General features: G+C 40.3%; 1 protein-coding gene across 1 annotated transcript in view; it reads left to right on the forward strand.

The window, feature by feature from the left end:
- The window catches only part of LOC308118268 (transmembrane protein 132C), a gene marked incomplete at its 5' end in the record, with an annotated part of 133,302 nt that overhangs the window by 95,297 nt on the left and 23,400 nt on the right, over positions 1-14,605 (forward strand). Inside the window, one exon of the mRNA XM_080477618.1 lies at positions 14,382-14,525. Coding sequence (XP_080333744.1) covers positions 14,382-14,525 — 144 coding nt within the window. The remainder of the gene's footprint in view (positions 1-14,381; positions 14,526-14,605) is intronic.

A 14,605-nucleotide genomic window follows, 5' to 3' on the forward strand; every position in this document is an offset into this window, starting at 1 on the left:
GAATTCACTCCTGCATTGTTCTACTCTGCATTAATTCTCGTGACGGCCTTTACCTCTTCTAAATGGAGGCACATGCCTTTTTCACACCTCTATTCCTCATCATCGCCAAGCTGCACGTCTGACAGGGAGACACAACAGAAAAGCCTTTTGTAGAAGAAATTCTGTAGAGGAGCTCAAAGGAATTCACTGGACTCTAAGATAGTGCAGATGATTACAGAAAAAGTTAAGAATTCAGAGAGACAAGTACTAAACAGACAGCTTGCTCTATCAATTCTGAGGGGCCAACTTCTGGAGAAGCATATTCATGTAGACACCCAAATCATTAGAAATAGGCAGTATTTAGATAAGGATGTGTATGTACTGTGTGTGGATACTTTGTCTCAGAATTGGATGAGATGTTTCTTGGAGTAGAGTTGACGACCTTCAGGCTGTGTGGCTCCTGTCAATGTTACAAAGTGGAGCAAACTGTCTTTCATGATGTGATGACTATAGGTGAAAAGGCTGAAAGTGTAAAAAAATTGAAGAACCAAGTCTCATAGGATCTGTACAGAAGACTTACAGTGATCAGGTTTTCTTTATCAACTTTTCTTCTTCCCATCTCATTGTCACTCCCCTTTCTCTAAATGAATAAATAAAAGATGAGCAACGTGGTTTGCAGGAATGCCTTTCAGTATATACATGCTTGCATCAGACTCCAACCGATACTGGAGTTGAAGCTGATATTGTCAACATTTTTTGATGAGTGTCACTTGGAAAAACTGGGCATTAAAAATAACATTATAGTTTCTGACCTTCTTCATACAACTTGACCCTGTGGCAAGATTTTATTACAATCACAGTACTTTTGGCTAAGGTTTTGAGGCACTGCTTAACCCTTATGAGTCAATGAATTCCCCCCTTGCGTTTAATTGTAGTAATGACTGACAGCCGGTCTGACCAATACCAGTGTTTGACAGCTGTCTCCACTTTCTTGAGGCCCTGTTAAGCCCCTATCTCAATCTCACTGTGCTGCAGCGAATTGTGAATGGAATTCCTGAAGGAGTTCCCAACAAATCTCACAACCATTGCAGGGGCTCGCAATTTCCTTCTGCGAGTTCCAGGGCCTCACGAACGTCATTAAATTTATAAACATGGGCTAAAAGCATGCTTTTTTTCCAGTAGGTTCATAGTATCTGGAATCATCTAAAACCCTTCTCAATTTAGTATCCGCGGATTAGAAACTGTGAGAAATAAGCCTTCTGTGTGTCAGCCTGGTCTTCATCCAGCAGATTCTGCATTTCCTTTTTAAAACTCTATTTCAAGTGTAATCTGATCTGATGAATGTATAATGAAGTTTGAGCAAGTCAGGTTGTGTGTCTCGTTTACGTCCCAGATGGATTGTGATCCCAAAATTTTTTCAAAACATTCTTGCACCTTTGCAACATCAAGTGGAATGTCCATAATATTTGCACATTTCTTTTCACTTTATGGAGTTTAAAGCTCTTTGCAACTTGTCACAGCCTTGTGAGGTTGGGGCTCCAGCACAGAAATTATAAGCAGGAAATTTAACTCATTCAAACGGCAGAGATTGGACACAAACATCTGATTTGAGCTTCTTTCACCAAACACTACAGCAGTTAAAAAAAAAAGAATCTGTATAACAACACATTTTCTGAGGCTCAGAGAAAAATGTGTAGTTTAAAAGTAAAAAAAAACAAAACAACAACTAGCCTACAGGCTAATCTCTGCTTTGAGTTAGATATGCACAGAGCCATTCATCCATAGTCTGCATTCATTACAGCTATATTTCTGTCTCCTCGAAGCTTATGGATATGAACCAAACGTTACAATACCACCAGGAGATGTGGGCGGCGTGTTGAAAATTATGGGTGATTGAAAAGTGCATCAGTCCAAGTATCAACATTAGGGCTACCTCAGCCATCATTAACATTTACATCCTTCTTCACTCTTAAAAATAACACTTTTCTTGGTATTTGGTCAGCCCGTTAAATCAGAGTGGTGAGTTTTCGTGGACTGAAAGCTCACTCCGACACGGTTGATGCATGAAAATATAAAAGCATTGATGTTTGCAGTGCTTGACGTGCATGTTTCTTTGCACAAGTAGAGCATAAATGATCCTTTCCTCTCAGGAACCAAGATCTATTACTCAACTCTGTACAGTTATTTTTTTGCAAGTCTGACTTGTGTCTCAATTTTCATTTTTTAACTAACTTACTAGGCTAAGTCAGTATTTCTTTCTATTTTTTCCCCCCAAAAATCAGCATTCTTATATTCATCATATTCTTGCTGCGCACTCCGTTTCAAAGAAAAGCACACGGTTCTTTAGCTGCCAAATGTTCTGCTATGCTGAAAGTACTTCAGAGTTCTGCAGTGATGAAGGGAAGTGAAGGGAAGTTCATGACGCATCATGATGTAAGGTATATTGAATCCAAAAGATCACACTGCATATAGATCATAAATTATGATCATGTCAGCACACAGCAACAGATTATCTGCACATTTTCTCCCAAACCACAATCAAATCAGTTGGATCCCAGCCTGCATTCATTAAAAAAGTTTGGCTCTCCAAGCTTGAAAGCTGCAAAAAGCTTCTTCTAAGCAACTTCAATAACTCATTTGCTCGTCCGCACTTGCTCTGTGGCTGGAGTCGGGGTCGTGCCTTCGACCAAGTGTGACTGTTCACCTCTTTATTTCTCTCTTTATTTCTCTCTCTCTCTTTATTTCTCTCTCTCGCTCTCTCTCTCTCTCTCCAGCACTGCTCCATGCTCACTGCTGCAATCTCTGGTTTCACATCACACATATTCCGAGTGCTCAGAACAGCAGACACACACTCAAACTTTGTTCCACTCCTTTGCCACCCAACATGTCTCTCCTGCCTCTTTCCGAGCTCCAGAAACAGCGTCTGTGTATGTCAGTCAGGCTTTACTTTGAAGCTAAGCCTGTCCATTCTGTCATTGGTTGTTGTTTGTTTATTTTTTGCTGGCTCACCAACCCTCACCCTGTCTGCCGTCTCCCCCCTCCTACTCTGTCAGTCTGACTTGAGTCTTTTATTTGGCCAGCTTGGGCCAGAGTCCAGCACGGCAGAGCTCTCCAGTTTATTCTAATCAAATGTCCTCCTGAATGAGAAGAGAGGGGTCCGTACAATACGGACAGGCTTTATCAGGGACAGCCGATTTATCACTGCTGACTTTGGCATTTCCTCTCTTAATGTTAGAGTGAGAAAGTATGAGGCAGGAAAAACAACAGGGGCTTAATATTTAATCTCACTAAAAGTATTTAGAGCTCGCGGTACACAATAACAAAATCCAACAGATTGCCAGGCCAGTTATAAATCAATATCTAATTAATGAGGAGAGTATAAATCACTGCAGGTCCTGATTTAATAATCAATAGTGGTATTTCTTACTTCTGGTCATGGCAGAGTGCCCCCAAACTGCCCCCAACTCTTTATTTGCTAATACTGCAATCACAGCTCCTTAGCCAATTGAGGTAAATCAGTAAAGTTGTAGGAGACAATTATTCAGCTGATTTTATCTTTACAAAATAAACCTGAGAATCAATTAACATGCACGACAAAAAAAAAAAAAAAAAGATGTTTTATGCATGATTTTTGGCCATTTCACCCTTTTATGGCATCTACTTTGAATTTAAATCTAACTTGGTACTATGCTGAATGTCAGCAGCTGCACCTTGCCTTGCATGACTGACATCTTCCTTACATGTGGGAGGAGAGACAGAAAAAAAGAAACTTTTCCCATCTCTTCGCCTATTCGATGGCATCCTTCGTCATTTCGGTTATCAGCACCTTGCTGCAGCCTCTGACTGACTTCGGCATCATGGCACAGAATAACTTGGCTGCTGTGCTTTTTCCCAAGCCATGAACATAGAAAGATTACATTGTATGAACACTCCTCTCCCCTGCTGTTGTACCTCTATGTCTCCGGGTAGAAGAAAAAACATTGGGAGGTTTTCATTCCTCCGGCCTGGCTTTCGTTTTATCTACTGCTATAGGCTGTGAGATGTTCCGATGTTCCTGAGTGGCGGTGGGAGACTGTGGGCGCTGGAGGGAATAAGCCTTTTATTGATAATTGATATGAACTGAATAGCTGAGAGTGCTGCAGTGACTATATAAATCCTGCTCACAAGTGCTGATGGCCAGTGCTTCACAGCCTGTGAGGTTACTGTCAATCCCAACTGGTTAGTGAACAGTTCAGCTGTGATTATATCGCGAGTCAGCGGCATCTGTTCAGGTACAGAATATTAAATTGCTAGCGAATGTTAAGCAACGGCTCATATAAATGCTAAGCATACCTCAAACGTGTCCCTACTATCCAGCTCCTTACATGCCTTTTAATAAGTGTGCATGGTAAGCTGTTATTTCATTTCACCATTAGACCTCTCTTAAGTTTGTGTCTCAGGTATTCGTGTGTCAAGGTGAGGGGACCACTCCTGGTCATCATATTGTGCCAATTCTTGATAAAATGTGACAACCTCAGGAGGGAGCTGCCAACATAAAAACTCTATATTCAATCACAAAAATCTGTTGAATCAGTCTTGGGAAAAAAAATTACATTTCTCGAGTGCACAATAACACTGTTGCTTTCAGGTGATAAAGTCAAACTGGCTGGCTGACCTGAGGTGTTACGTTGAAGGGATTCAAGTCTCAACATACCTCGACAATACAATGGGAAAAAAATTATTATGTTAACCATTTTAATTTCAGGGTATAGTGTATGGAAAGGTTATGTTACATAAGCTGAGCTGCTGCAACTAGGCTACATAATATGCAAAATGCAATATGCTTAACATGATGCCAGGCTACTACCCATAATATTGACAATACTCAACATTGTTAACTTCTGGTCACTATGGATCAGACCTTCACAATCTTCATCACGACTTCTCACGATTTCTCATAGAGTAGCTTCACTATTTTCAATTCAACAGTTGAAACCTGTGCTAATTCAGCAACATCATTGGATTCAGGTCTTGGCTATGATTGGATCCCTAAATTTCAAATGTGAGTGTAATCATTTGTGGATTTATAGTATTGTCTATTGCATTGTGGTATAATGCCATTTTAGAATCTTGAATTAACATGGACTTTGGACTCAAAGAGTATGAACTGATTTGTAAAAACAACACAGAAACAAGTATAGAGGTGGTGTGATTGTGTTTACAGTTAAACATATTGCATATGAGGATATAGAAGAAGAAAAAAAGAAATCCTTTGGAAATAAATAGAGTGGTGGATAATGGGTTAGAATGTGTTATTCTTGAATTAATCCTAAAAAAAAAAAAAAATCATTGTGAGTCTTTATCAAATTCTGGGTCTAACCTTGACTCACTGCTCAACTACATTAAAGAGAAATGTACGAACACAAACCAAAAATATCTTGTCTGTCTGCAGAAACTTCAACCACAACATGCACAAAAATGACAAGGATGCATTACATCTCACTGTGCTACCATAAATGTATTTCATAAATATCCTAGAATAATTTAACAAGTAGATTACTGATAAATGACTCGACTTAACACTTACCTGAATTTACATCATATGACTGCAACTGTAAAACAGTTACCTTGGATTGGCTTCGACGCCCAGCGACCCTGAACTGGATAAGCGGTGTGGATGGATGGATGGGTGGGTGGGTGGGTGGGTGGATGGATGGATGGATGGATGGATGTTAAGCAAAGCTGCATATGTTTCCCTATCAATTCAACTTTTGGGTTTCTTTGTCTGTGGGAGTTCCCGTGAATCCATTATTACTTTATATGACTCAATGTTTATTGCTGAGCTCACTATTTCTGTAACACTCTTCAGCTTGGCTGGGCACTCATCTTTGTTTGTCTTTGAGGTAGCTAACCCTTTCTAGTGATGTAAACCCTAATCAATGGGCAAACACAAAAAGTTCAAAAAAAGTTTTTTCTCACTCTTGTTTTTAATGAGTCATAGTAATTGTTCTTTCCTTTTCTGCCTGTCACCATTTTCTAACTCACCAACTCCAGTTCACCCTTTCCAGTCAGTCGTTCACCTTAGAGGTTCACTTGCAAATGGTTGATGTGAGATCTGTTAACGTTCTATCACATTAAGCTCATTGTGTTCACAGTTGATTTAAGATGATGATAACATCACATTTTATACTTCATAGGCATTGACATGTGAGCTGGAGTCTAACTTATCCAACTAAAATCCGAACAGTGAATCTCAACTGAAGAGGTTTTGTTCACTTCATTATTTGTAAATTGCATCAGTGTAAAAACAAAAAAAAACAAGATATAGATTACATATTTCTGAAACGCAGTAGAAAGGATGGCTCCTTTTAAATAGATGCAGCACATCATGGCATGAGGCCAAGCAGGGGTGTGACTTCATCACTCAGTCTCTCATTCTGATAGCAGACTCACTCGACACGTGCTGAGACTGGACAGAATCGATCACCGGTAATCATTGCTCGTTGCATCTCTTTCAGATTTCTGTGTAACTTGAGTCCGATCTATTCTGATGTCAGGCAAACGTCGGCAGCGATGAACCCATGACAACAAGGCAGCTGCAGATTTCAGCTCTGAGCGTAACAAGTGCTGTCACCATACTGTATGGACCGAGCAAATGATGGGAAACCCCTGGTTTTCATATGATCCAACCAAACTAGTATAATAATTCAAGTTTTCTTCGACTGGAATAGTAATCCACTTGCTTGCTTTTAACGGTTTACGTTAATTACATTTACCTTGCCCCTAGGATGACATTTAATATTCCAATATAATATTAACATTCAAAAACGGTTAACTATACATTATAGTTTTAGGTTGGACATAAAAAAAAAACATTAGTCATTTAATTATCTCAGTTGGAAATGAAATAAGTTGCAAGTAGTAAAAACATGTAGATTGAACCTTTATGATCTACTAAAGGTTACCCCTAAAGACATATTAACAGAAGTTAAGTTACAGACAATGAATCAGTGGGCTGATCATGTTTTGCTGAATTTAGTCAGATACCGTGAGCGTACGAGCAGGGATGACAGACGTAACTCCACCTGAACTGCTGGCACCTCTTCTTGACTCGAAGCATGTCGATCAGGTTCTCCCTCTGTTGCAGCACAAACTAAAGTGACTGCAAAACCAGCTCCAGACTCATTTGTTATGTATTAGCCCCGTTATTACCTTCACCAATGAAAGTTTGTGACAAGGTTAGGAATTTGTCCAAGTGTATTTATTTACTGTTATGTATGTATGTACATATGTTACCAATGTTTCGCAAAAACTAATGACCCAAATTGCATGGCATTTTCTTCTTTGTCTTCATCCAAGGATGGTTCCATTACATTTTGAGAGCGATTGAGTCTAAGGTCAAGGTTTGGGTCATGAATAGGTGTAAAATAGTCATTTTTAACCCAATTGATGTCAAACCAGTGCCAAAATGTTCAGTTTTCAATTCCCCATCCTTTGATATGTGATGTGATGCAGTGATGTCTTTCCCCTGGTTAACAGTTGGGGGTCAAAGGTCGGGGGGGGGGGGGGGTCACATGGAAATTGTAAAACAGGTGTTCATCAGTGTCAAACAGTGATAACATGAAGCAATTTAAACAACCATGACAGATGATGGAAGGAGTGGTGTGGTGAATCAAGCAACTCTGTAATCCATTGGTTTCCATGGTGACAAATGTGGCGTTGGCGAAGCTATGCACTCTACCCAATGCCTGTTCTCATTTGTTTAGCTTTCTGTTTGTTCTTTCATAAATGAGCCAGGTTCAAGGCACTTCCAACCCACTGTGCTTCTGAACTGTTTAATATAGTGGATTTGTGAAGGTATGGCTTTGTGTTTTATCAAGTTAAAGCAGCCTCTTGTGAACTGGGAGACAAATGTGTTTTCAAACATCCTTGATGACCGCCAAGACAACATATCTGAAGAATACTGGATTGCTCAGAGCTGTGCAAGAATGGAAGATGTTGTCCTTGAGCTGGCAGACATTCACACCGGGTACCTACTCATCGAGCAGTGCCTCTGTAGGTTGGCTTCTACCTTACACATGATTCATCCACAAACTATATCAGCCCCCACACACTCCACCCTTCTACCCCAACTGCACAGAAGCGTAATGGCCTTTTATCGATTCTCCCTTCCCTTCGCTGTCTTTCCTCTCTTTTCCTGCCCTGCTCTCTGCACTGCAATGAAAGGTTGTTAAGATAAGCTGCTGCATGAGGAGCCTCTCTTATGTTTTCCTTTCGCTGGCCAGCATTTGGTGTTTGTGCTCGTGTGCGTGTCAAAGTTAATCGGTGTATGCGTAGGTGAAAATTTGTGTGTATGTAGAATATGAATGCGTGTAAGCTAATAGCAGCAATCTGGGGCCATGACGGTTTATCTGCTTGTTGTGTGCAAATAGGCTTCATGAATAAGACATGCATAGCAGACCTTCACAACTCGAGGAGGGCATTAGGCAGACAAGTGATGCCCGGTGAGAGGCAGGGAGATTTCATAGAAAAAGTCCCTGCCCTGCGTCATTCGAGCTGTTTTGTTAAACTTCACCCAATTTGACTGAAGCGATTGAACATTGTCATCCCGAGGATTACATCCAAGCTTCTTTTTGCACGGACAGTCCCAACAAAACATGCTGTTGGGCTCATTATAGCATCTTTTCATGGTGTTGTTACAGTCGTAATGGCTTATTAAGTAAAAACCGGCCTTTCCCATTACACAGACATAGAGAACATAAATAGCAGTTTTTATAGGTGCTTATTTGTCATCGGACTCATACAATTATCGGAAAAGATGTTCACTGATAATCAGGAAAGAGAGTTCATGTTAAGGTCTTACATGGTGAGTGCTGTTGTTTTTAGCACTCACCACACATTATTAGCATCCATAAGTCTGTTAGGGAGGGGTCTCGCTCAAAGACAGGGATCACATCTCATTAGAAAGTTATTCGGCCACAAACATCTGTCCTGTTAAAAACCTGAAATGTATGAGAGAGACACTGCTTTCCATTACATTGCGGATAGAATTTAATAGCTGACTTTTTGTGTCATATGCATCTGGAACAAAGCTTTTTGTGCTTCTTGAAGGCCAAACAAAGTCAGCGATGGTCTGAAAACAAACTCTCATACTTTAAAATATACAAGAAAAGCTTTGGATCACCGACGTAAAGTTTGCAAAGGTTAATCTAAAAAAAACAGAAGTTCAATGAGAAATACTACGTCCTTGGAAACTTCAGTGAAAAGCATAAATTGGACGACATCCTTTTTTGTTTTGTTTTTTTTTGCAAGATGCTGAATGGATGTCTCGGTAAAAGCCACAGTGGACAGTTAATTACACTGCTTGTGTTGGAACATAGCTCAGGTTTCGTTTTTGCTTTAATGTTGCTTCTTTCACTCTTTTCCTCACCTTTTCATGGTAATACTTTAATAAAGTAGTGATTAAAGCATTTTGGAGAGTTCATCAGAGTCAGCTTATGGCAAATTCGCCCTTATTTTTAATCTTCATTCAAATTCGAGGTCAACAAAAAGAAGCCAGACAGTATTTTATTTATTCAGCATTTCATTTTTTTCCCCCCAATGCATGCACTACGTTTATGTAAGATTGAGCATTAATTATATCTGCTCTTTCTCAAAAGTTGCATGTGAAGAAGCAAACAGAAAGGAAATAGTTTTGATGAACAAAGAGCTATCTAGAGACCCGTTTTACTTTGCTTTTCAAAGCATTAGGCCTCTTAGTCGTCTTTTATTGAAACTAAGCCATGGATCCACTGTTATAGCAAATCCTCTGTACAACCATCATGCCGACAGCTCAAGGATTAACAGACGTTGTCTTAATTGATCTATTATCTTTTTCCTGCTCTTCTGTAAGGGCCTCCACTCAAGTGTATCTTGTTATATCTCTTGAATGACTCCAATTTGACATAAAGTATTATTTTCAGAAGTCTTTTTCTTTGGTTGAAATGAGGTGTGGGGAATAGCGATGAAGGCGCAAAAGCACTGTAGTGTGATCTCTATACTTCAGTGTAGCCAAACATTAAAGGCACTCCTGACTGAAAAGGTTTGTGATCAGACTTGCCCATAAAGCACACAGTGAAGGGGGGCTCATTCTGCATTTCAAAGTCTGTTCATGGGTTTGAAGAAATATGACTACACTTTGTAAATATTGGGCTTTTTTTTTTTTTTTAATTATTCCAAATGGAGCTCAATATTTGAAAGCTAATCAGAAAGCAGCAGCTGAAAAGTGAGGAGTATGAAGGCTTTCAACAAAAAGACAAGTCAGAAGTAAAACCCATCAGATTTCTGCAACACTGATCAACAGCAGACAGTAGCCATAGTTGTGAATTTCACAGATTTCTGTTAAGATGTATGATTTATAAGAAGCACCAGGTTTTAAAAAGAATCTGCTGCTTTAAAATATGTATATATTTATATATATTCTTTTTAAAATATGTCTTTCTTGTATTTTCAATGGTGAGTTGTAGTTGATCTATATGGAGAGCAATGAGGAGGAGAGATCCCTTCTCTCCACAACTTCCTTACGCTCTTCTGAGGACCGAGGGATAAACTCAAGCCTCCTTCAGGTCAGTTGAGAGATATAAACCCTTCATTGGGTCTTGGGTCAACCTCAGGCCTCCTCCCTGTTGGCCTTGTCTGGTAGACCTCTGATGGTAGGCGACTCTGGGGGCTTTCCAATCAGATGCCTGAACCGTCTCAACTGGCTGATGTCACTGTGGAGAAGGAGTGGCTCGATTTTGATTCTCTCCCAGATGGTCGAGCTCCTCACTCTATCAGAGAGAGCCCAGCCACCCTGCAAAGAAATCTCATTCCTGCGGCTTGTACCCACAATTTCCTTCTGTTGGTCAGGACACAGACAATATACCCTTGTTAATGCTACATACTATTTACAGTTGGCACACTGTACATCGGGATCTTTCAGCGATGCGCATCTTCCTCACGGGAAAAAGCAAGCGGTGGCGGTCTAGGATTTCCTTCGGTAACTGATCGTTGACGCTGAAGTCCGGCCCTCGCAGTTCCTTGCCGTGGCTCTTCACCAGCTCTTTCTGCTTCAAATGTTCAAACTTGGCGACGATGGGCCACAGTTGGGCTGGGCAATTTGGCCCAGATTTTTTTTTTTTTTAAAATGGGAGTTTCAATTCGATTCGTCTCTCAATGCACTCAAAAATGACAGCAGACGTCATATATATTGTCTAAAGTGCCACTTTATTGCTGCAATTGTTCTCACAGTTAAAATGCACATAAACAATCCAATGTTTCCTCTAGGATTTTTTTCAGCAGTGGGTTCAGGCTCTCCAGAGCTTTGGGGGGACGTGGCGACCAGGTTCCGGCCGCGGCGAGGCGTCGAGAGGGCCCGAGGCCTCCTGGCGGTTATTTGTTTGCTAGCCTGTTCCTCTCGCATGCAACAGAAAGACTTGACTTTATCTCGGAGCTCGGTCAGGATGTCGATCTTGTTGTCCAGGATCTGCTTCAGGTGCGTAGCATAAGACTTGACATCTCGACGACCTCCTCCGTCATCTCCAGCAGCACCTTCTCATACTCCAGCCAGCGGACCTGGAACACGGCGCGGTGGTCCTCCATCTCCACCAGCTGGGTGATGTGACCCCCCCTCTGCAGGATCTCCAGGGGCCGGCCGGAGTGGATGGACAGCTCCTTCAACTCATAAATGGGAGAGATGTCTGAAGGACTGATTTGAACTCTTCACCCTGTTGGCATATCTCAGTGTGTTCAGTGTGTTTTCGCAAGACGCCATGCTGGAAAACATGGTGGCGATCATGCAAGTACTTGAGTTTTTCCCGATGAAGGAGTCTCGCAGCACCTGGGTCAGTTTACTTTCTCTGAACGGAGTGTGAGGTATGTTTCTGCCCAGAGCCCGAATTCTTATTACTACTACTAAAGCATTAAATCTTCCTTTTGCTAATATTTTCTTTTTTATAGCCAACATGCACATTCACTGAAGGTCAAACTAGGCCTACAGCAATAAAAATCATCAGTTTATCAGTAATTGTTCCCTGTAAAGAATACAGGTGGGAAGTCATTGATAGCAGTCTCTTGAAGATTACTGAGTAAAACTGATTGTTTATGACACTCTATCCATGGGGAGCAATAGTATATTTTTACTGTAGAAATCCAATTCTGAGAGAAAAGCTGCAATCCCTGTCACATTAGTTTGTAATTGAAGGATATTCCATTCAAGAATAGAAACTTTGTCTATTTTCTTTTTTCAGTAACATCACTTGCACCATAGTATACATGTATTTGAACGGCCTTCCTGGAAAAATCACATTTGTATGTGCACAGAGGACTGTGTGTATTTGCAAAGACTTGAGAAAAGACCTGATGCATCACTGAAATTCTCTGAAATACTATTCCCATTTCAAGGACCCTTTCAAATACACCCATACTACCAACCTTTCAATTTGATATGATGACGTGGTATCCTTGGAGTACCTTTTATGGAGCAATAACTGTAAGAGACCTACAATTGTACAGTGATGCTTTTTTTTTTTTTTTTGTACAAGTGGAGAAGGTGGCTTCTATTTGAGTTTTTGATTTACTGGCTCAACCTTTCTGGTACATTCGGCTTATCATTCGATAGTAAAATTTAATGGAGATAATAACAGTTCCAAAATTTGTTTTGGAAGCAGTTTAAAAAGGGAACTGATTTTAAATGCCTGGAAACTAATTGTTGGAGATGGCTCTAGAATATTTACTTCATATTTACTTCCTCTCACGCCCTCCATCACTCCTTTCAGTTACTCCCATCGAGCCCGCAAAAAATCCTCCAATATAATCCTTCATGCCAAATGCAATAGCCACTCTGAACAGAATGAAATAAGAAACTGGACTGCACATACATACTTATATTTATCTTTTTGTATCGGCTCCTGTTTTATGGATGGATGAGTTTGACAGACAAAATGTGTGAAGCAGTGCAACACCGGACCATGAAATAATTATATATGTCTGTACTTGTGTCTTAAGTGTTAAATATGTGTTGTATTTTATTGTTTGGGGCCTTGTTAAAGAAATATTTCTGTCACCGCTTAGGGCAGACAATAAAGTTTATCTTGTCTTGTCTTGATTAGGTGATAAGTTGCTCATTTTATCTGTAAACTGATGTCATTTTTCACATGTTTCAGGTTATTCAATTACTGGAAAAACAAAACAAACACATAACAAAACCTAATCATTACTTGCCGCCCTGAGCCCACTCACATGAACACCTCTTCGCTTTATATAATGTGTGGTCTGAAATTGAACTGCTAATCGTTACGTTGAGCTACTTGAACATGATGTGAAGAGTCTCAAAGGGTGAACATTTGTGAAAAATGGGGTCTTCAAAATGGTATTACAGACGGGTTTTTTTTACAGACATCCGTATTGTGGACACAAAGTGTTTATTCTTCTCCCTAGTTTGACAAGAAAAAGGTGGTAAAAGCTTTAATTGGTTTATCCTTGGAGTATTATGAAGTTTCACTGTTGACTCAGTGCTATTTAGAATAACTAAACATCTTTTTTTTTATTGCTGCTCCACCTGGACTGTTTTTGTCTTTTTATTTGATTTGAATCGAGTAAGCAGAAGGATATAATTCAAATACTTCTAAATGTGGAATTACTTCAGATTTTGTTACTTGCTTTTTAATGAGTAAGATCAAAAAGTGTTTTGTTTTTTATCTTTTATGACGTCACACTTGGTTGCTTAAAACAAACATGGAAACACTCTTTAAATTACTTTTGAAATGAATTCAAATAATTGAAAAAAATTATAAAACGGGTGGGTAGGTTCCAATAGATTATATATACTTTGAGATAAACAATGATACCTGTTATTTTGATTGATCCACTGGAGCAGCAGCCACTCCTGTGAGTCCATTGGAAAATTACAAAATCTAAATTCGCAGAGCTGGTTAGTAATATTGATTAGATAAGTTATGGCCTATTAACCAAGAGACTGCTGCAATCTAGTAATCCCATAATCGCACACATGAGGTGTGAAATCTAGTCTTTTCATGCAAAGTGGTCCACTCCGAACAGAGTTCTGCGAGATTTTTAAGTCACAGCTAACAAAACGTGAGTGTTTTGGTGCCAAACTTTAATTATGACTTGTTTTTGAATAAAACAAAACATGTAGTGTGCGTGTGCGTGCGCGTGCGCGCGTGCGTGCGTGCGTGCGTGCGTGCGTGCGTGCGTGCGTGCGTGCGTGCGTGCGTGTGTGTGTGTGCAGGAACCCACGATGCTTACATCTGAATGGAGGTCAGATCATATGGAAGCCAAGCAGCTCATTATTTCACAGCTGATGTAAAAAGCATGAACAAGGCAGCCAAAGCGCGTTAAAGTGTTACAGAAATACTTATATGCACCTTTCTATTTTGCCTTTACAGGAAACAGAGATTCTCAACACGGCTGTCCTCACCGGACGTACGGTTGCCGTACCAGTGAAGGTAGTCACTGTCGGGACGGACGGAGCCGTTTCTGATGTTACCGAGTCGGTGGAGTGCAAGTCAACGGATGAACAGGTCATCAAGGTCAGCGGGGCGTGCGTTTCGGGCAGCTACTTTCATTTTGCTTTGCTTCAATTTGCTTCCTCCTTTAATGGTCAGCTTTC

Source organism: Lipophrys pholis (genome assembly GCF_963383615.2).
Source record: "Lipophrys pholis genome assembly, chromosome: 12".
NCBI classification, from domain to species: domain Eukaryota; kingdom Metazoa; phylum Chordata; class Actinopteri; order Blenniiformes; family Blenniidae; genus Lipophrys; species Lipophrys pholis.